General features: G+C 45.0%; 1 protein-coding gene across 6 annotated transcripts in view; it reads right to left on the bottom strand.

Annotated features, from left to right (window-relative positions):
- The window catches only part of LOC139274170 (ATP-binding cassette sub-family C member 9-like), a 343,814-nt gene that overhangs the window by 262,601 nt on the left and 59,771 nt on the right, over positions 1-21,442 (bottom strand). For all 6 annotated transcript variants that reach the window (XM_070891221.1, XM_070891210.1, XM_070891227.1 and 3 more), the window contains 3 exons: positions 12,880-13,032; positions 10,627-10,782; positions 8,346-8,534 (listed from right to left, as the gene is read on the bottom strand). In XM_070891221.1, the coding sequence (XP_070747322.1) occupies positions 8,346-8,534; positions 10,627-10,782; positions 12,880-13,032 (498 nt within the window). The remainder of the gene's footprint in view (positions 1-8,345; positions 8,535-10,626; positions 10,783-12,879; positions 13,033-21,442) is intronic.

Here is a 21,442-nt window from a genome sequence, read left to right on the forward strand (position 1 = left end):
ACAGGCAGGGTGCTGGCCGCAACTGAGGGAGGGTGTCTGCAATTTTTGTGCAGACTGTCTGATGTGCGCGGCAAATCCGCAACGTAGGAAGGTTCCCTTGGGGCACACGAGAAGGGTAGAGGGACCATGGCAGTCGGTACTGGTCGGTTACATCGGGCCATTGCCCTCCACAATGGGGGGTTACAAGTACTGTTTGGTCCGAGTAGACGTGTTCTCCAAGTGGGTGGAAACCTTCCCTTGCCGATCAGCCACAGTGTTGGTGACGGCAAAGATTTTGGTAAGGGAAGTATTCTCCAGGGGGAGACTGCCACAGATCGTGGAGTCCGACCAAGGGAGCCACTTCATGGGGCAAGTCATGCAGGCCACCTTGAAGGTTCTGGGGATAGAGGGTAAGTGGCATGTGGCTCACAACCCACAGTCATCGGGAGTTGGTGGAGCGACTTAATCAGACCATCAAAGAAAGAACGCAGAAGGAAACAGGACAGTCCCCGAAAAGGTGGGATGAGGTCCTGTCGTTAGTTTTGATGGGGGTCCGAGACAGCCTCTCCAGGAGCACAGGGTACTCCCCGCATGGGCTCATGACCGGGAGGGTCTTGCGCATGCACACCGATGTTCTGGCACCGATTCTCACCGAAGGTCAAGTGAGAGAAGTAAACCTGGATAAGTTTGTCAAGAATCTGTACAAGAGGTTGAAGCAGATTCATTGGCAGTCAGCCAGTAACATTGGTTGCAGCTCGAGCCCCAGAGAACGCACGAGTGGAAGGTAGGGGACCTCATGTAAGGACATTTGAGCCACTGTATATGGGACCTTACAGAATAGTGGATAAGGCAAGCTCCATGATTTACGCGGTTAAACTTCCAAGGTGCACAATATGGTTCCACGAGAACCAGTGTAAGTTGTTTAACCTGGGGGAAAGGGTAAGGAAAGAAACACCAAGGCTCTGTAAGCAGCATGGTGGATGCGGGTCTTCCTCCCATAGTTTGGGACACGAGGATCCCGTGGTGGGGGCTGTAAGAAGGAGCAACAGGATCCCACGGCCAAGGGTGCCGTGGACGCCTCCTTACACGCCGACCAGGAGCCGTAAAGGCCAGGCAAGAGGTGCCACCCGGCAACACGGGTGCGATTGTACACAGTTTCCTTTTAAAGTGTTTTGGTTAGTTGTAATGAAGCCAGACCTGTGGAGGTAGACCCTCTCACAGCAGGGTGCTTGTTAGTTTGGTTTTGCAGGAAGCCGAGGACGGAATGGAGACAGGCCTGAGACTGAGCCTGATTTGGATGTTGGCCGGAATGGGGCACAGCAGGAGAGGAGATAATGAGTTGTCCTTCCTCTACAGCTGTACTGGGGGGGGGGGGGGGGGGGAAACGGACCCACCATGACACAGGGGGGTAGGACAGGGGACACGGACAGGATGGCAGCATACTTCCACGAGGGAAGGTGGCCAGGGTGGCTGGGGTCAATTCGACAAAATACTCCAGCCACGCCGGGTTCACATATGGGGAGGCTTCCATACCGTGTCCCACACTGAAGGTCACAGCCACACAGGTTGGGGTGACCGAGGGCAAGCGCATATGCTTGACGTGCAAGGGACACATTCCCCTGGAACGATGGTGGTGGCTCAGGAAACTGAGTCAGGACACGGGGAACCAGACAGCGGACTGGGAGAGACTAGGGAATGATATGTACCGACAGATTACGGAGACACAGGGAGGAGTGGAAGTGTGCTGGGACAAATGGTGGAAGGAGGAACCGGGAATGTGTTTGTGTATTTTGGGGTCGGAACAGATCTACCCAGCGGGTGTGTCGATTGCCTTTTCGTGGCAATGGCAGGACGCTGGGGCTGGGATCAGATGGGATCGGAGTATGGACTCCTGCGTGATCCCAGAACCTCCCAACACAATAAATTCTATGGAGCTTGTCGCACACGAGAGGAAGCCTCTGCCCACAGCCCCACCGGTACAGGCGACAGAAGTTAGGTGTTACGCCACCACACCAGGCCCAGGGAATGGTTTAGTTTTAGTTCCGACCGGGAAGGTTTTATTTCAGGGGATGCATTACGCAGCCGCGTCGGTCATTTTAAACTTAACCGGGATACATCTGCCCGAGTGTCCAAAAGAAACTGAGCAGCTGTATGAGGCGCTCATTAAAGAAATGTTCCGGCAGTTCTTTGAACTCAGTTAAGGGGATGTGAGCCGGGAAAACTTGTACAACTTGGGAGTGTACGATAACGTTAGTCCGGGGAGGCAGAGGCGAGGGGTACTCAATGATGTCGCTATGGCGTTTAGTGCGATACATCCCTCGTCAATAGTATGGATGACGTGCAGCTGCAGATGCAAGTTAACGGTTTAAAAGGACCAGCTGCGGAGGATCCTGAGGGAAGGGAACGAAGTGGTAGGGTCGGAGCTAAAGGAGGAGCAGGCGATGACTATTCACTTAAAAGAGGTCATCACGGTGCTGGAGACACATGCTAAAACGGTTAATGAATTAATACGGGGGGGACAGGAATGCCTCGGCACAGGCAGCCATGAATGAAGTGTGCATGTTGTACGGTGCCTGGATGCTAGGCGAGGGGTGCAGTAATTTGGAGGATCTCCAGCAAGGTCGTGTCCCATCGTGGGTTAGCAACCGGCACCTCGCAGCACTCAGCCCGTATCATAACTTGATGAGTCCGTGTCAGTTCCATTTAGCTTCCGAAGTCTACCCAGTTCCAGTGGATTGCAGTCGAACCAACCACTCGGATATGGGGATTGTGTTGCGTATGCCAGTGATGGACGGGACACCATAGCCAGCGCCGGTATACAGAGTGGAAAACATTGGCGTCTTACGGGAGGCATGTGCGCCCCATGGGGCCCCACCCTTTGTAATAAAGTGGGAGCACGCCATGACAGGCACTGACCTCAAGAGGTGCCAGAGCAGGGGCGCACACGTCATATTGTGTCCTCAGCGTTTGATCGGACAGAGTGCGGGTTTGAATCAGAGAGTACAGAGCCTATTAATTGCACCATGGAGGTGATGGCCCAGAGCCACATGCCACCTCAGGTAGCATATGCGGGCAATGGGATGTACTGCGTCATGACGAGCGTGGACCAGTACCGGGTGCACCGCGACACTTGGTGTCCAGTCACCGACAAGACTTTCTGCTTGAAACCCCACACCAAAGTTCAAGTGGCCCAAGAGCGCATCCTTCCAATCCCAGAGCCACCCACGGTACTCATCACGGTGAACGACACAATCCATAATCTGCAGCAGTCCATCACACAGTTCGGATATCAGATTCCTTTTCTGCCCGAACACCTCACAACGTTAATAAAAGCTGTCGAGTTCTCGCAGAAACATTATTTTACCTTGGAACAGACAAACCGGAAAACAGAGGAGGAAATTAAAGGGATAAATTCCCCGCCCTGGTGGGACATTGGTTTGAATGTAGAAGTTCCTCCGTGGATCCGGATTTGCTCGCACTCTCTTGTAATTGTACAGTTTCTCATTGTAATATATTTGTTGCGGCTGTCTTGCAAAAGGCGCAGCAAGGCGCTCCGAGGTCGGTGGGAGGCCTTGGTTAAAGGTTGAACCTGAATGTTTTTCTTCGTAAATATGTTGTACGAATGTGTTTCGTGTTATATTTTAAGGGATGTATTCGGGGTGTTTAAAAGTAAAGTATATAGGGTTGGTTGGACCATGACATGTTTTCACCAGCGGACGTTTGATATTCCAGAAGGATTCTTAAAATATCATAGGGGCGACTGTAAGAATTCGGCAAAAACACGTTTTGGACCTTTTGGACTTTGCTTGGACATATTTTCTGTTACTGCAGAAGAGCAGACAGCTGAAGTGGGACAGGTCCAAACATGTCTCACAGGAATACACATCAGCTGGGTGGGAATGAGAATGCTGAAAGCAGGGACATCATGGTTGATGAGCGCCTTTTATCATGGAATGGGAACCCATCAGTGAGACATTAAGTAAAGTGACCGGGGTTTCAGGCCATCGAAAGACAAAGGGAACCTATTTTACCACAGACTCGTCGGAGCCACACATCAAGGTACAGCCCAGTTGACAAAGGAACAGGCACAGACTTGAGTTTGCTTTTCAGTTGAACAGCCTCAGATGGAAATACAGTTGGAATTTTGGCGCGAAGGCAGCATATTTTTGCAAGTATAAGAGAGGCAGTGTTGGCTACCATCTCTCTCTCTCTCCCCTCTTCTATGCCTGCTTGCAACACTCAAGGACTGAGCACTCCATCTGGGACGGAGAGAAGAAACCACCATCTACGAGCCAAGAGAGCCTCGCTATTTCGACTGGGAAGCTGACCTTGAAACTGGACTTGAATACCACAGTTTGGTACAGAACCAGAAGATACGCCTCATCGGGAGAAGCAGCGAGTAAGCCAGAGGGGTAATTAGTGAGCATTTATCCCAGCCCATGCACCTTTAAGACCACCGCATAGTGTGAAAGGGTGTTGTGTGTCCCAACCAAGCTTGAGAGGTTTTAGCAAGGCTCATAAGCGTAGGCACATTCTGTCGGACAGATTTCAGTGGTGCAATTTTGAGTCCGAGCAGGGGTGTTTTAGACATGGGCACTTCGCATTAGGGGCCTGTTTAAACAGGCCAGACTGTGTGTTTACTGTGTTTGTTTGTATTACACTACAAGTGTGTGTTTTTACTGGGTGCAGGTGTGTTTTAACGTGAATAAAAGCATTGTGATGGTGGATACCGAAAAGATCTGTTTATGACTGGGTATTACTGTTCACGACTATAATTCCGGTGTCCAGAACTATTGTACGAGGGGTGATTCGAAATCACAAGGGGCAAAACCACTCACATACAAGAGCAGGGAGGTTATGCTTGAACTGTATAAAATAGTTAGGCCATAGCTAGGGTACTGCATGCAGTTCTGGTCATCACATTACAGGAAAGATGTGATTGCACTAGAGCGGGTACAGAGGAGATTTGCGAGGATGTTGCCCCGACTGGAGAATTTTAGCTACGAGCAAAGATTGGATAGGCTGGGTTTGTTTTCTTTGGAACAGAGGAGGCTGAGGGGAGACCTTATTAAGGTGTATAAAATTACGAGGGGGCTAAATAGAATGGATAAGAAGGACCTATTTCCCTTAGCAGAGGGGGTCAATAACCAGGGGGCATAGATTTAAAGTAATTGGTAGGAGGTTTAGAGGAGATTTGAGGGGACATTTTTTTTCCCCAGGGTGGTGGGTGTCTGGAACCCACTGCCTGAAAGGGTTTTAGAGGCAGAAACCCTCACCACATTTAAAAACTTGGATGTGCACTTGTAGTGCCATAACCTACAGGGCCATGGACCAAGAGCTGGAAAGTGAGATTTGGCTGGATAGCTCTTTGACGGCTGGCGTGGACACGATGGGTCGAATGGCCTCCTTCCATGCTATAAATTTCTATGATTCCATGATGTTACGGAGATGGAAGTAGATGGTCTTGGTGATCGAGTGGATATGTGGTCAGAAGCTCATCTCGGGGTCAAATACGACATCAAGGTAGTAAACAGTTTAATTCAACCTCAGACAGTTGCCAGGAGGATGGATGGAGTTGGTGGTTAAGGAACAGAATTTGAGCGGGGGTCGAAGACAATGGCTTCGGTCTTCCCGATATTTATTGGAGGAAATTTTTGCTCATCTGGTAAGACAAGCAATGTGACAAATCAGAGACAGTGAAGGGGTCGAGAGAGGCGGTGGTGAGGTAGAGGTGGGTGTCGTCAGCGTATATCTAGAACCCGAAATTGTGTTTTCAGCTGATGACGTTGAGGAGTGGCATGTAGATGAAATAGGAGGCCAAGGATAGATCCTTGGGGGAATCCAGAAGAACGGTGCAGGAGCGGGAAGAGAAGCCTTTGCAGGTGATACTCTGGCTACATTGGATAGATAAGAATGGAAACAGGTGAGTGCTGTCCCACCCAGCTGGACAACAGAGGAGAGGCATTGGAGGAGGATAGAGTGGTCAACCATGTCAAAGGCTGCAGACAGGTCAAGAAGGATGAGGAGGGATAGGTCACAGTCACATAGGATGTAATTTGTGACTTTGATAAGGGCAGTTTCAGTATTAAGGCGAGGCGGAAGCCTGATTGGAGGGATTCAAACAGGGAACCGATGTTCCACTTAGTGTCTCCAACTGACAGTGAGAATTAGAGATGCTTGTGTTTACCATTCTGTAAAGCTCAACCTGAAATGTCAATTTACTTACTGACACTATACTCTTCAGCCAAACAGCTGCTCAATTCCAACTGAATTGAAGACAATATCCATGCCTAAATGTTCCAGGTGGGGAGAGTTAAGCTTATATCAGAACAAAATAGTGATGATTCAATAATAAAGTATGAAAGCAACTAGTATTCTTTTAACATAAAAAAAGAAAGGGAATGGAGTTCATGACCTTGTTTTTCAGAATCAGATTTTTGCTCCTTCATATTTAATAGGAATGTAGAGTTATACCCAACCAAGTGTGAGGTCATGCACTTTGGCAGAAAAAAAATCAAAGAGCAAGTTATTATTTAAATGGAGAAAGATTGAAAGTGCTGCAGTACAGCAGGACCTGAGGGTACTTGTGCATGATACACAAAAGATTAGTATGCAGGTACAGCAAGTGAGCAGGAAGGCCAATGGAATCTTGGCCTTTATTGCAAAGGGGATGGAGTATAAGAACATAAGAAATAGGAACAGGAGTAGGCCATATGGCCCCTCGAGCCTGCTCCGCCATTCAATAAGATCATGGCTGATCTGATCATGGACTCAGCTCCATTTCCCTGCACGCTTCCCATAACTCTTTATCGATTAAGAAACCGTCTATTTCTGTCTTAAATTCCACAGCTCTCTGAGGCAGCGAATTCCACAGATTCACAACCCTCAGAAGAAATTTCTCCTCATCTCGGTTTTAAATGGACGGCCCCTTATTCTAAGATCGTGCCCTCTAGTGCGAGTCTCCCCCATCAGTGGAAACATCCTCTCTGCATCCACTCTGTCAAGCCCCCTCATAATCTTATACGTCTCGATAAGATCACCTCTCATTCTTCTGAATTCCAATGTGTAGAGGCCCAACCTACTCAACCCCCTCATCCCAGGAATCAACTTAGTATAAAAGCAGGGAAGTCTTGCTACAGTTGTACAGGGTATTGGTGAGACCACACCTGGAATACTGCATGCAGTTTTGGTTTCCGTATTTACGAAAGGATATACTTGCTTTGGAGGCAGTTCAGAGAAGGTTCACAAGGTTGATTCTGGAGATGAGGGGATCGACTTATGAGGAAAGGTTGAATTGGAATTCAGAAGAATGAGAGGTGATCTTATTGAAATGTATAAGATTATGAGGGGGCTTGACAAGGTGGATGCAGAGAGGATGTTTCCACTGATGGGGGAGACTAGAACTAGAGGGCATAATCTTAGAATAAGGGGCCGCCCATTTAAAACTGAGATGAAGAGAAATTTTTTCTCTCAGAGGGTTGTGGATTTGTGCAATTCGCTGCCTCAGAGAGCTGTGGAAGCTGGGACATTGAATAAATGTAAGACAGAAATAGACAGTTTCTTAAATGTTAAGGGAATAAGGGGTTATGGAAAGCGGGCAGGGAAGTGGACCAGAGTCCATGATCGGATCAGCCGTGATTGTGTTGATCAGGCTCGAGGGGCCGTATGGCCTACTCCTGCTCCTATTTCTTAAGTTCTAACAACAATAACAACTTGTATTTATATAGTGCCTTTAACATAGTAAAATGTCCCAAGGCGCTTAACAGGAGCGTTAACAAACAACATTTGACATGAGTCACATAAGAAGATATTAGAGCAGATGATAAAAAGCTTGGTCAAGAGGTGGGTTTTAAGGAGCGTCTTAAAGGAGGAAAGAGAGGTAGAGAGAAAGAGAGGTAGAGAGAAAGAGAGGTTTAGGGAGGGAACTACCAGAGCTTAGGGCCTTGGCAGCTGAAGGCATTTTGGTGGAGCAATTAAAATCGGTGATGCACAAGAGGCTAGAATTGGAGGAGCACAGGCATCTTAGAGGGTTTTAGGGCTGGAGGAGATTACAGAGATAGGACCATGGAGGGATTTGAAAACACGGTTGAGAATTTTAAAATTAAGGTGTTGCTTAACCGGAAGCCAGTGTAGGTCAGCGAGCACAGGGGCAATGGGTGAACGGGACCTGGTATGTGTTAGGACATAGGGAGCAGAGTTTTGGATGACCTTAAGTTTACAGAGGGTAGAATATGGGAGGCTGACCAGAAGTGTGTTGGAATAGTCAAATCTAGAGGTAACAGACATGGAAAAAAGTTTCAGCAGATGTGCCGAGGCAAGGCAGAGTTGGGCAATGTTACAGAGATCTTTACTATATCAGCCATTACCTTTATGCTCTGCAGCATTTCGTTGGATTTCTTGATTCTCTCATCTGAACACTCCATCGTTCTTTTTTGAATAAAAGCAAATCTTTTCGAGATGAAGTACTGAAGAGGAGCGAGCAGAAGGACGATAGATATTCCTATCAAAGCACTATACCCCAATTGCATATAGAGTAATATCACTGCCACTATAATCTGAAATCAAAGTACATGTAGAAGAAAAGGGGTCATTGTGCATATCAGAATAAGTAATACATCAAATAAACTGTTTCACACGACTATAATGAAGGACTAAAATAAGCAAACTTGTCAAATGGGTGATAAAAATTGTTGCCAAACATGTCAAAATGAGTGATAAAAGTTGCTAGCAGTCTATTGGTTACTGTGGAATTTGAATGTTTTGACTTTATGTGCAGCTGCTGTACTTCAGGTGATCCTACACCAGTCATGAAGCGCTTACTTCATGTGCAAACCTGTTACTTTCTAACTTTCTAATTTTCTCCAACATTCCTGTCAGAAGATTTACTATTTTCAGATTCCCGGTGACCAGTTCTGGAAAATTTTACTCATCCAGGTCAGTTTCTACCCATTCTAGAATAGGTAGGTTTTAAAATGCATATAATGCAACCTACACATATTACCACTTACACTAGCTCAGCAAGATTTTGTTTTAAATAGAGAATTTCTCAATTCATCCTCCCGACCCCCTTCCCCGTCCTCCTCCCCCCGCCCCCCCCCCCCCAACGTTATTGTTTTACTTATCCACGCTTCTTTTTCAATGGAAAGAGTATAAATAAGACACATGGACGATAATCATTACTTTATAGCTTGTTTTTCAGATTCAAATGCAGAAAATGTTTCCATTGTTGCAAATAGGTGTTAATTATTTTTATAAATCAGAGAGTATATGGTGTTCCATTTTCAGGTAGCAGTTGCTCATTTCAATTTCCTTAGCAAATTTCAAAACAAAATGATTTCGAAAGGACACTTAGGTAAAGCGTAATTGACTGTCTCACTCGCTCCTACACAGTGAGTTTAATGGCCCGGAATCTGCAGTCCTGATGATGGCGAACTGGCAGCGCTTGCCAGTCATTTTGCTTTTGAAACTGACCGTCACTTTGGGATTTAGCGCAAATCCTGAAGTTGCGGTCTGTTATTCACTGATCCTCCATACTCTTCCTTCCCCATGCCCCATGCCCCCTGCCCCCGCCCCCGCCCCCAGAGCTTGCAATCAGTGAAATCTCTCAAATCATGGAAACTGATGAAAACTTCAGCTCTTCCACAGTAAATAAGCTGTTAAATACCCCATTAAAAGTTAGACTATTTTGGATTAGGTGTAACTGGGGTTTTAACAGCATATTAACTGCTAAACAAAGGTTTTGGCCCTGAAAAACTGATTTTAATTTTGTGCAGTGTCAAATTTATTATTAACTTCAATAAAAATTTAAATATTTAAGAAACTTTAAAAGAAAAATGGTTTTTTTTTTAATAAGTTTGTTCATCTTTATTTCAGGTTTGCCTTTTCCACAAGTCGGAGCCCCAATCTTTTTTTTGTTCTCTCTAATGCTTTTAAAAAGTTAGAATTTTAGGAACTTACTCACTTCTTTTTGCTGTTTATGAGAATTCTACACTGTCATTGGCTGCTTCGACAGCGTGATGATGTCACAGCAGCTCATACTAGGGGATCCCCACTATACTACGTTGATTTCAACTACCAGTCAGAAAACCTGAAATTTGCAAGATCTTTGTGCGAAGCTTACTTCGGAGCCAGTGGCGAAGGCCTTTGCTTCGCTGCTGACCGCATATTCTGGGCCAACATTTATTTGCCACAAGCAAATTAACTGGATATTCTCAATATCCAGTCCTATAAGCAACTCAATTAGTTCAAACTGTTATGTGGATCTGAAAATACATTTGGCAGGAATCAGTCACATGGTTTTATATTTGTTTTAGTGACTACTCAGTTGTCAAACCAGACATTTTAAGCAAGGTTTGGCAGAAGAGCTGCAGTATAAAATCAAGGCAACATTTCCTAATATAGTTACCACAATGACATCTTAAACATATTGGAGCCAACATACCAAAGGTTGTGGAGCATAGAATATAAAAAAAAGATTGTTGCAACCCTAGCAATTATTGACATAATCTGCGAGCTACATACACTAAATAACCTAAAGGGGGAAAAGGTCAATTTATGGAATTTCTGATGTGTAATTTCTACTTTATACATTTATTTTATGGAAAATGCAAAAATTCTGTTCAGTTAGATTTTATAAAGTTAACATACCTGTATCGGAATTGCAATAATATAGAATCCCATAAATGCTGCCATCATTATTTGAAAAGCATCCACTGACATGTGATTAATAATCTGGCCCACTGTCAGATGACCACCATTGAAGACCCATACAGGCAGTGACAAAGCTTTCAAGTAAATCATTGTCTAGAAAAATAACAAACACACTGATGATATTGATCAAAAGGTGGCTTATATTTACTACAGTATTTCATGTTACACCCACTTCTTTAAAGCAGCATGAATGAAAGTTACAGCTTGTGTAAACAATACAGTGCCCTTTTTAATCAAGTCACAAAGCATACTCATGAAAGCAGCACAATGGTCCAATACAGAGGCAATGCCGGGAGAACGGAGGTTCTACCAAATTTAACAACAGAACCTCATTAGAAATGTTTTACTTCGTTTACCGCCCGAACATCCAAGCAGATTGAAGACTGGCTGGCTGCCAGGCATGAAAGCCTGCACTACAAAGCAGCAGCCGAAGACCACTGAGGCAGTCCCCAGCTATCGGGAAGATCGTGGGGTGGGGAGAGGCAGGAGATCAGATCGCTGGCGGGGGGGGGGGGGAAGATTGGATCACAGGAAGGGGAGTAGGAGATCAGTTCGCACGGAGGAGATTGGATCGCAGGGAGCGGGGAGAAGATCGAATGCCCTTGTCCTTCAAGGTGATAGAGGTTGTGGGTTTGGGATGTTTGCGAGTTGCTGCAGTGCACCTTGTAGATGGTATACACTGCATACACTGTGCGCCGCTGGTGGAGGGAGTGAATGTTTAAGGTAGTGGATGGGGTGCCAATCAATCAGGCTGCTTTGTCCTGGATGGTGTCGAGCTTCATGAGTTTTGGAGCTGCACTCATCCAGGCAAGGGGAAAGTATTTCATCACACTCCTGACTTGTGCCTAGAATATGGTGGAAAGACATTGGGGAGTCAGGAGGTGAGACACTCGCCGCAGAATACCCAGCATCTGATCTGCTCTTGTTGCCACAGTATTTTTGTGGCTGGTCCAATTAAGTTTCTGGTCAATGGTGACCCCAGGATGTTGATGGTGGGGGATTCGCCAATGGTAATGATATTGAATGTCAATGGGCGGTGGTGAGACTCTTTCTTGTTGGAGATAGTCATTGCCTGGCACTTGTGTGGCGCGAATGTTACTTGGCACTTATCAGCCCAAGCCTGATAGTTCTATAGCCACAAGACACTCTTCCAGACATACTGTTTTAAGTAATCTGTGTGACCATTATAAATCTTTTTGGCTTGAGGAACTTGTTTCGAACGCAATAGTGACTTTCAGAGTGCATTAAATTACTTGATTTTGAAAAAGTTACCAATATGTGTCCTGCCCAATAAAGGACTTGATACCAAAAAGTACATTTCCATTGAGAAGGAAAAGAGGAGAAAGGAACATGGGAACAAAAGCAGGCCACTCAGCCCCTCAAGCCTGTTCTGCCATGCAATTAGATCATGGTTGTTCTATATATTAACTCCTTCTACCCACATTGGTTCCATAACCCTTAATACCCTTTGCCTTACAAATCTCAGTTTTGAAATTTTCAATTGACCAAGCCTCAACAGCTTTTTGGGGGAGAGAATTCCAGATTTCCACTACCCTTTGTGGGAAGAAGTGCTTTATGACATCACCCCTGAAGGGCCTTGTTCTAATTTTAAGGTTATGCCCCTTGTTCTGGACTCCCCACCAGAGGAAATAGTTTTGCCCTATCGACAATATCAAAACCTTTAATCATCTTAAACACCTCAATTATATCACCCCTTAATCTTTTATATTCAAGCTAATACAAGCCTAGTCTAGACAGCAAACTGTCCTCATAATTTAATCCTTTTACTCCAGTATCATTCTTGTGAATCTGTACTGCACCTCCTCCCAGGGAAAAGAGATAGGAAACAGAGGAAAGAGAAGGGGAAGGAAGAAAAGAGAAGTGGGAAAGGGGAAGAGAATGAAAGGGGGCAGGGAGGGAAAGAGTGGGAGAGTGAAACCAAGGTTTTTGATTGCTATCCAAATAACCCTGCTGAATATGCATGAGTTGGATGTCAGATGAGGTTCGGATCAGGCCCCCCACAGCTGAATGGCCTACACACTGTCTAGATTCTGTCTTAAGATTGGTCACTTTGGGTGAGACATAGGTCACCATTGGGCTTCCATAGAATCAGACCCTGGAAAGAAGAGGAGACAGGATGGATAAAATTGGCTGAAGGGAGAGAGAGAAAAAAAGAAAAATGCACCTTACCTGCAGAGCTGCTTTTATGTGTATTCCATCCAGGATAACAATGTAATATGATATCTGTAAGCAAAAGTTCTGAACGAGCACTGTACAGAGCATCAAGAACGCCAATACATAGCCGTTACTAGTAAATTCCCAGAAACTCACAAAATGTATTCCCTGTGTAAAGTGAGGATATAGAACAGTATTAATTAGACAATTGAAGATGGTCAATGCCTCTTCACAAGCATATACATACATTTATGCAGACCAACTTTGTTTTCTAAAGACAATCAGCTTTTGGACCCTCATATCTGCTTGTCTACACTTACTGATGAAAATCAGCTCATTCAAACTTCCTCCAGAGAGCTCTGGATAGCCTCACCATAAACCATTAGTTCCCATGCTCAACAGATAAATACACAGGTGCTGTTAGTAAGGGGAAGATAAGTGGCAATAACTGAAATGGCACATGCAAACAGGCAGCACGGACCTGGTCACTTTTTCAACTCAACTTGAGCACCGCACAATAGTAAAACATGGAATTAATGCTGAAATACCTCAATTAACAGGGGTTAGAACTTTATTTGAAAAAAGAAATTTGAAAATTGAATTTTTAAGTTTCCTGGATAATAATTGCGTGAAGGACAGTATAAATGGAGTTTTCAACAACTTTCAGAAGGATGTGCCATCACACTGGTGATGGAACTGTAGATGTTCAATCAGGTCAGCAATTACATTGAAAGCCTCTAATATGTTATTGCTTCTGAATATCTTGCTGAGATGATAAATAAGGGAGACTAATAATTTTAAAAAAATGCTTAATAAGTGCCTACTCCAAGAGAGCTCAACTCCAATCACTAAATGCCCTCAAACAAAAAAGTTAATTGGTTTTAAAATTATATTTTGTTTTTAAAAAAAGTATGGGGGGAGAAATTGCAATGCCTCGCGCACTTTTAGGGATCCAAAACGGGTACCATGAAGTTGAATTCAGCAACGCAATGTTCCATGCAGGAAGTGAGCACGAAGCCATATTGGTGCTGGGGCTCGACAGGTGTTCCCGGCAGCTGCTTGCAATAAATGCAGTCATCATTTAAATATCATAGTAAGGGCGCTGTGACTAAATCAGGGCCCTTTTGTTAATTTCGTGTCATTGCGTGCCTGAAACGTCACTTCCTTAACCCACCCAGTTGGAACAATCAGCAAGCAGCATTCACAAGTGATATTTAAAGGGATCCTCACCTCCGTTAAGTCTCTGGTTAGTCATAGGCTTCCAGGTTGCTTTTGGCTATTTTGGCAAGTGTTTGTCTGTTAAATACTTTTGCAGGGTGAGTTTGGGGAGGGCAAGCACTATTTCACAGAATTTGCTTGTTCTTAAAATTGAACACGGGAATGCTGCTGGGCTTACCATTGAAGTCACTGAACTTGTTCCTACATTGCAGCAATGTCCTGGGGCACTGCTTCTGGTACTGATGCGCTCTGCCACCTCTGCCCTCTCATGCCGGCTTGCTTGCCTGGATATCTTCCTGTCCCCTAGTCAATAGAAGATTTCTCTCCTCCTGCTAGCCTCCTCCATCTAAACCTTCAAAGTAGTGTCAGAAAACCAGCAGTCCATTGCCACTTCAGCTCTGCCTGCCATTGTCCAAAATCTTGTGTCACTGTTGCCTGCAGCTAAAGTGCACCTTCCCTTTGAGAATCCTCGAATCATAGAGCTAGAATTTCCCTTAGGATCGCCCATTTAATGCCCATTTTGGACAAAAATGTAAATTACCGCCCTGTATTGCCCGTTTCACCTCCCGATTAGCGCCGGCGGTAATTTCGGCCTATGATTACTGCTGGTGTTGCTGAAAATCTCCCGCCCACATTTGCCACTCAGAAATCGCCCAAAATTCCCCCCTAGTGCTAATTTCCACGAGAAAGTATTTTTTAAGGCCCATTATCACTCCGATCAAAAGCACCCATTTTTAAAGTACTTTAAATATGTCGAGGAACCAACTAGAGAGCTGGCCATCCGAGACTGGGTGTTGTGCAATGAGAGAGGACTAATTAGCAATCTTGTTGTGCGAGGCCCCCTGGGGAAGAGTGACCATAATATGGTAGAATTCTTTATTAAGATGGAAAGTGACAGTGTTAATTCAGAGACTAGGGTCCTGAACTTAAGGAAAGGTAACTTCGATGGTATGAGACATGAATTGGCTAGGATAGACTGGCAAATGATACTTAAAGAGTTGACAGTGGATAGGCAATGGCAAACATTTATAGATTACATGGATGAACTTCAACAATTGTACATCCCTGTCTGGAATAAAAATAAAACGGGGAAAGTTGCTCAACCGTGGTTAAGAAGAGAAATTTGGGATCGTGTTAAATCCAAGAAGAGACATATAAATTGACCAGAAAAAGCAGCAAACCTGAGGACTGGGAGAAATTTAGAAGTCAGCAGAGGAGGACAAAGGGTCTAATTAGGAGGAGGAAAATAGAGTATGAGAAGAAGCTTGCAGAGAAAATAAAAACTGACTGCAAAAACTTCTATAGATATGTGAAGAGAAAAAGATTAGTGAAGACCACCATAGGTCCTTTGCAGTCAGAATCAGGTAAATTTATAATGGGGAACAAAGAAATGACAGACCAATTGAACAAATACTTTGGATCTGTCTTCACTAAGGAAGACACAAACAGCTTTCTGGAAATACTAGGGGTTCGAGGGTCAACGAAAAGGAAGAACTGAAGGAAATCCTTATTAGTCAGGAAATTGTGTTAGGAAAATTGATGGGATTGAAGGCCGATAAATCCCCAGGGCCTGATAGGCTCCATCCCAGAGTACTTAAAGAAGAGGCCCTGGAAATAGTGGATGTATTGGTGATCATTTTCCAACATTCTATTGACTCTGGATCAGTTCCTATGGACTGGAGGGTAGCTAAACACCACTTTTTAAAAAAGGAGGAAGAGAGAAAACAGGGAATTATAGACCAGTTAGCCTGACATCGGTGGTGGGCAAAATGTTGGAATCAATTATTAAAGATGAAATAGCAGCGCATTTGGAAAGCAGTGACAGGATCGGTCCAAGTCAGCATAGATTTATGAAAGGGAAATCATGCTTGACAAATCTTCTAGAATTTTTTGAGGATGTAACTAATAGAGTGGACAAGGGAGAACCAATGGATGTGGTGTATTTGGACTTTCAAAAGGGTTTGACAAGGTCTCACACAAGAGATTAGTGTGCAAAATTAAAGCACATGGTATTGGGGGTAATGTATTGACGTGGATAGAGAACTGGTTGGCAGACAGGAAGCAGAGAGTCGGGATAAATGTGTCCTTTTCAGAATGGCAGGCAGTGACTAGTGGGGTGCCGCAGGGCTCAGTGCTGGGACCCCAGCTATTTACAATATACATCAATGATTTAGATGAAGGAATTGAATTTAATATCTCCAAGTTTGCAGATGACACTAAGCTGGGTGGCGGGGTGAGCTGTGAGGAGGATGCCAAGAGGCTGCAAGGTGACTTGGACAGGTTGGGTGAGTGGGCAAATGCATGGTAGATGCAGTATAATGTGGATAAATGTGAGGTTATCCACTTTGGTGGCAAAAACTGGAAGACAGAATATTAGCTGAACGGTGACAGATTAGGAAAAGGGGAGGTGCAACGGGACCTGGGTGTCATGGTACATCAGTCATTGAAGTTTGGCATGCAGGTACAGCAGATGGTGAAGGCGGCAAATGGCATGTTGGCCTTCATAGATAGAGAATTTGAGTATAGGAGCAGGGAGGTCTTACTGCAGTTGTACAGAGCCTTGGTGAGGCCACACCTGGAATATTGTGTTCAGTTTTGGTCTCCTAATCTGAGGAAGGACGCTCTTGTTATTGAGGGAGTACAGCGAAGGTTCACCAGATTGATTCCCGGGTTGACAGGACTGACATATGAGAGACTGGATCAACTGGGCTTGTATCCACTGGAGTTTAGAAGAATGAGGGGGATCTCATAGAAACATAAAATTTTGACAGGATTGGACGGGTTAGAGGCAGGAAGAATGTTCCCGTTGCTGGGGAGTTCCAGTACCAGGGGTCACAGTCTAAGAATAAGGGGTAAGCCATTTAGGACCGAGATGATGAGAAACTTCTTCACTCAGAGAGTGATTAACCTGTGGAATTCTCTACCACAGAAAGTTGTTGAGGCCAGTTCGTTAGGCTGAATGGCCTGCTCCTGCACCTAATTTCTATGTTTTCTATGTTTCTACCTGACTTGGGTCCAGCGTTATGCACGATTAAGTATTGCCAGCTGGGATACAAACTTCATTCAGAGTGGAGATTACGAGAAACTTTTCACCAAAAGAACATAAGAACATAAGAAATAGGAGCAGGAGTAGGCCACCTGGCCCCTCGAGCCTGCTCCGCCATTTAATAAGATTATGGCTGATCTGATCATGGACTCAGCTCGACTTCCCTGCCCTCTCTCCATAACCCTTTATTTCCTTATCGCTCAAAAATCTGTCTATCTCCACCTTAAATATATTCAATGACCCAGCCTCCACAGCTCTCTAGGGTAGAGAATTCCATAGATTTACAACCCTCTGAGAGAAGAAATTCCTCCTCATCTCAATTTTAAATGGGCGACCCCTTATTTTGAGACTATGTTCCCCAGTTTTATTTTCCCCTGTGAGTGGAAATATCCTCTCTGCATCCACCTTGTCGAGCCCCTTCATTATCTTATGTTTCAATAAAATCACACCTCATTCTTCTGAACGCCAATGAGTATAGACCCAACCTATTCTTATAAGTCAATCCTCTCATCTCTGGAATCAACCTAGTGAACCTTCTGTGAACAGCCTCCAATGCAAGTATATCCTTCCTTAAATACGAAGACCAAAACTGTGCGCAGTACTCCAGGTGTGGCCTCAACAATACCCTGTACAGTTGCAGCAGGACTTCTCTGCTTTTATACTCTATCCCCCTTGCAATAAAGGCCAACATTCCATTTGCCTTCCTGATTACTTGCTGTACGTACCTGTGTTATGTATGTTAACTGGGTTTTACCTGCCACCGGAGGGTGCGACTGCCGGAGTCCTAATGGTCACTGGCAGACAGGTGCAAGGTGTATATAATGTTGGCAGCCATGTTGAATCCTCACTTTGAGAATAAATAAACTGGAGTAAGGTCATGCCTGAATTAGTTCACTGTACTTAGCCTCGTGGAGTTATTCGATATTTAACAACCTGCATACTCACTTTTTGTGTCTCATGCACAAGGACCCCCAGGTCTTTCTGTACTGCAGCACTGCAATTTTTCTCCATTTAAATTATAATTTGCTTTTCTATTTTTCCTACCAAAGTGGATAACCTCACATTTTCCCACATTATACTCCATCTGCCAATTTTTTGCCCACTCACTTAGCCTGTCTATATCCCTTTGCAGATTTTGTGTGTCCTCCTCACCATTTGCTTTTCCACCCATTTTTGTATCATCAGCAAACTTGGCTTCAGTACACTCGGTCCCTTCATCCAATTCATTAATATAGATTGTAAATAGTAGAGGCCCCAGCACTGATCCCTGCGGTACCCCACTTGTTACTATTTGCCAACCGGAAAATTACCCATTTATCCCGACTCTCTGTTTTCTGTTCGTTAGCAATCCTTTATCCATGCTAATATATTAACCCCAACCCTTTTATCTTGTGCAGTAACCTTTTATGTGGTACCTTATCGAATGCCTTCTGGAAATCCATCATCACAGGCTGGCTGATCACTCCAGCTGTTCAGTCTTCTCCAATTTATTTTACATCACAAAGCCAGAAACTTTAAAAGAGCAGTCAACTAGACACTAATCTGACCAGAAATGGTCACCAACACCATGACCTGCAACAGCGCAGCTCAAACAAGGCACAGCTCCAGCTGGGAAACTTCAGATACTTTTGTTTTTTACTACAATCTGCTATTGGCACTTGCAGGTCATTTCAAAATTAAGAGGGATTTTGATAGAGTAAAATAGGGAGAAGCCGTTTCCATTGGCAGAAGGTCAGATTTAACGTAATTGCCCAAAGAGCCAGAGGGAAAAGGAGAAGATTTTTTTTTATATATAAACGCAGCGACTGGTTAGTGGGTTAAAACAACTAGATCAGGTTTAATTCTCAGTTTGTGTCGAGTTAGCTAATCGAGGTGAAATTGATGTCTTTGGAATTGGCCTCGACACCCCCAATCTGGGAAAAGAGTATGAAAACCAGGGTTTGAGCTCCTGATCACTGTGCAATGACCCCTGCTGGAACTTGCATGGCACACTGATGCATGGATGGGCATGCACACATTCTTTCAAGTGGCAGGTAAGCGACAGGTGACATGAAGGCTTTGGGCACCCTCAAGGAATACAAGGTGAGTGGGCGGCGCCTGCCCTCAACTAAAGAGCCTGGCCTTGCTCTGTATCGGATGCGCATCTTTGATCCAAATCATATTGTTGCCAAGTCTCGATTCTGGTACTTCATTTCTTTGATGAAGAAACTGAAAAAGTCTGCTGGTGAAATTGTCTACTGTGGACAGGTTTTGGAGAATTCACCAGAAAAATAACTTTAGTATTTGGCTGCGCTATGACTCTCATGCGCAGAGAAAGTTTTCCAGCCGTTTTGTACAGTGGTTCTGCTTGCCTTTAGTAAGGCAAGCAGATCGCCGAGTTTTAGCCCTCCGCTGCCGCCCACTATCGGAACGCTCCGCCATCACTGAAGAGCAGAAAACCACGGGAGCGCGCATCAGCGGTATTCCAGCGGTCCCAAGGAAGCAACCACCGGAATACTGATAAGTATCCGGCCCCAGCGATTTGAGGTAAATTTCTAGCCTATAGAAATTTACAGCATGGAAGGAGGCCATTTCAGCCCATGGTGTCCGCGCCGGCCAGCCAAGAACTATCCAGCCTAATCGTACTTTCCAGCTCTTGGTCCAAAGGTTACGGCACTTCAAGTACACATCCAAGTATTTTTTAAATGTGGTGAGGCTTTCTGCCTCTACCTTCCTTTCAGGCAGTGAGTTCCCGACGCCCACCATCCTCTGGATGAAGAAAGTTCCCCTCATATCACCTCTAAACCTTCCCCTAATTATTTTAAATCTATGCCCCCTGGTTGTTGACCCCTCAGCCAAGAAACATAGGGCCCAAGTTTCCACATGATTTGCGCCTGATTTTTAGGAGCAACTGGTGGAGAACGGACTATCTTAGAAATCGCAATTCTCCACATTTTTTTTTCTGCAGTTCTAGTCAGGTAGAACAGTTCTACTTTAGAACAGAATTTTTTCTTCAAAAGGGGGCGTGTCCGGCCACTGACGCCTGATTTGAAAGTTTCCACAGTGAAAACGTACTCCAAACTAAAGTAGAATGGAGCAAGTGAAGATTTTTGTAGAACTGAAAAAACCTGTTCTACACATTAAAAAAATCAGACGCAGGTTACAAATTAGGTGTCCAGAACTTGGTGGGGGGGGGGGGGGGGGGGGGGGGGAAGGGAAGTCATTAAATTCTACAATCAATCCTTATTTATACTTCTACAAATATTATACAAATATATCCAACCTGAATAAACATTTATAAGAAAAGAAAAGATTAAATAAACCATCTTCCTACCTGTGTGAAAGTGCTTCAGCCATCGTTTGTTCCCGCGGGAGGAAACCGCCGTTTGTTGCCGCGGAGGGGAGGAAGGGGGAGGAAACCGCCGTTTGTTGCCATGGAGGGGAGGGAGGGGAAGGAGACAGCGGTTTGTTGCCGCCGTGGAGGGGAGGGAGGGGAAGGAGACATCGGTTTGTTGCCACGGAGGGGAGGGAGAGGGAGGAAACTGCCGTTTGTTGCCGTGGAGGGTGGGGAGGGGAAGGAGACAGTGAGAAGGGTAGCCTCAGTGCTGATGTGCTGATGGCAATGTGCTTTTATTAAAAAATGTTCAAAAATTAAACAGCTACAAAGAACTACAAAAATGGCCGAGTGCCAATGTTTCCTTCACACTGCGCGTGCGCGAACGCTCCAACGCGCACGTGCAGCGTTGCCGGCAGGAAAAAAACTAATTTAAATAGTACCCGCCCCCGCCCACTTACAAAATCGGCGCGAGTGTAGGCTCCGTCCCCCTGGGCGCCATGCCAAACAGACAAGGAGCTGCAAACCGCTCGAGAATAGCGTGTTTTTATTCTGGCGCCGTTTTAGGCGCGAAAAACGGGCGCCCAGCTCGGAGGGGCGCCCGTTTTTTATCCTGTGGAAACTTGGGCCCATAGAAACATAGAAAATAGGAGCAGGAGTAGGCCATTCGGCCCACCATTCAATAAGATCATGGCTGATCATTTACCTCTGTACCGCTTTCCTGCTTTATCTCCATACCCCTTGATCCCCTTAGCTGTAGGGGCCATATCTAACTCCCTCTTGAATATATCCAATGAACTGGCATGAACAACTCTCTGCGGTAGGGAATTCCACAGGTTAACAACTCTCTGAGTGAAGAAGTTTCTCCTCATCTCAGTCCTAAATGGCTTACCCGTTATCCTTAGACTATGTCCCCTGGTTCTGGATTTCCCCAACATCGGCAACATTCTTCCTGCATCTAACCTGTCCAGTCCAGTCAGAATTTTATATGTTTCTATGAG

The sequence above is a fragment of the Pristiophorus japonicus genome, chromosome 1, assembly GCF_044704955.1.
Source record: "Pristiophorus japonicus isolate sPriJap1 chromosome 1, sPriJap1.hap1, whole genome shotgun sequence".
NCBI classification, from domain to species: domain Eukaryota; kingdom Metazoa; phylum Chordata; class Chondrichthyes; family Pristiophoridae; genus Pristiophorus; species Pristiophorus japonicus.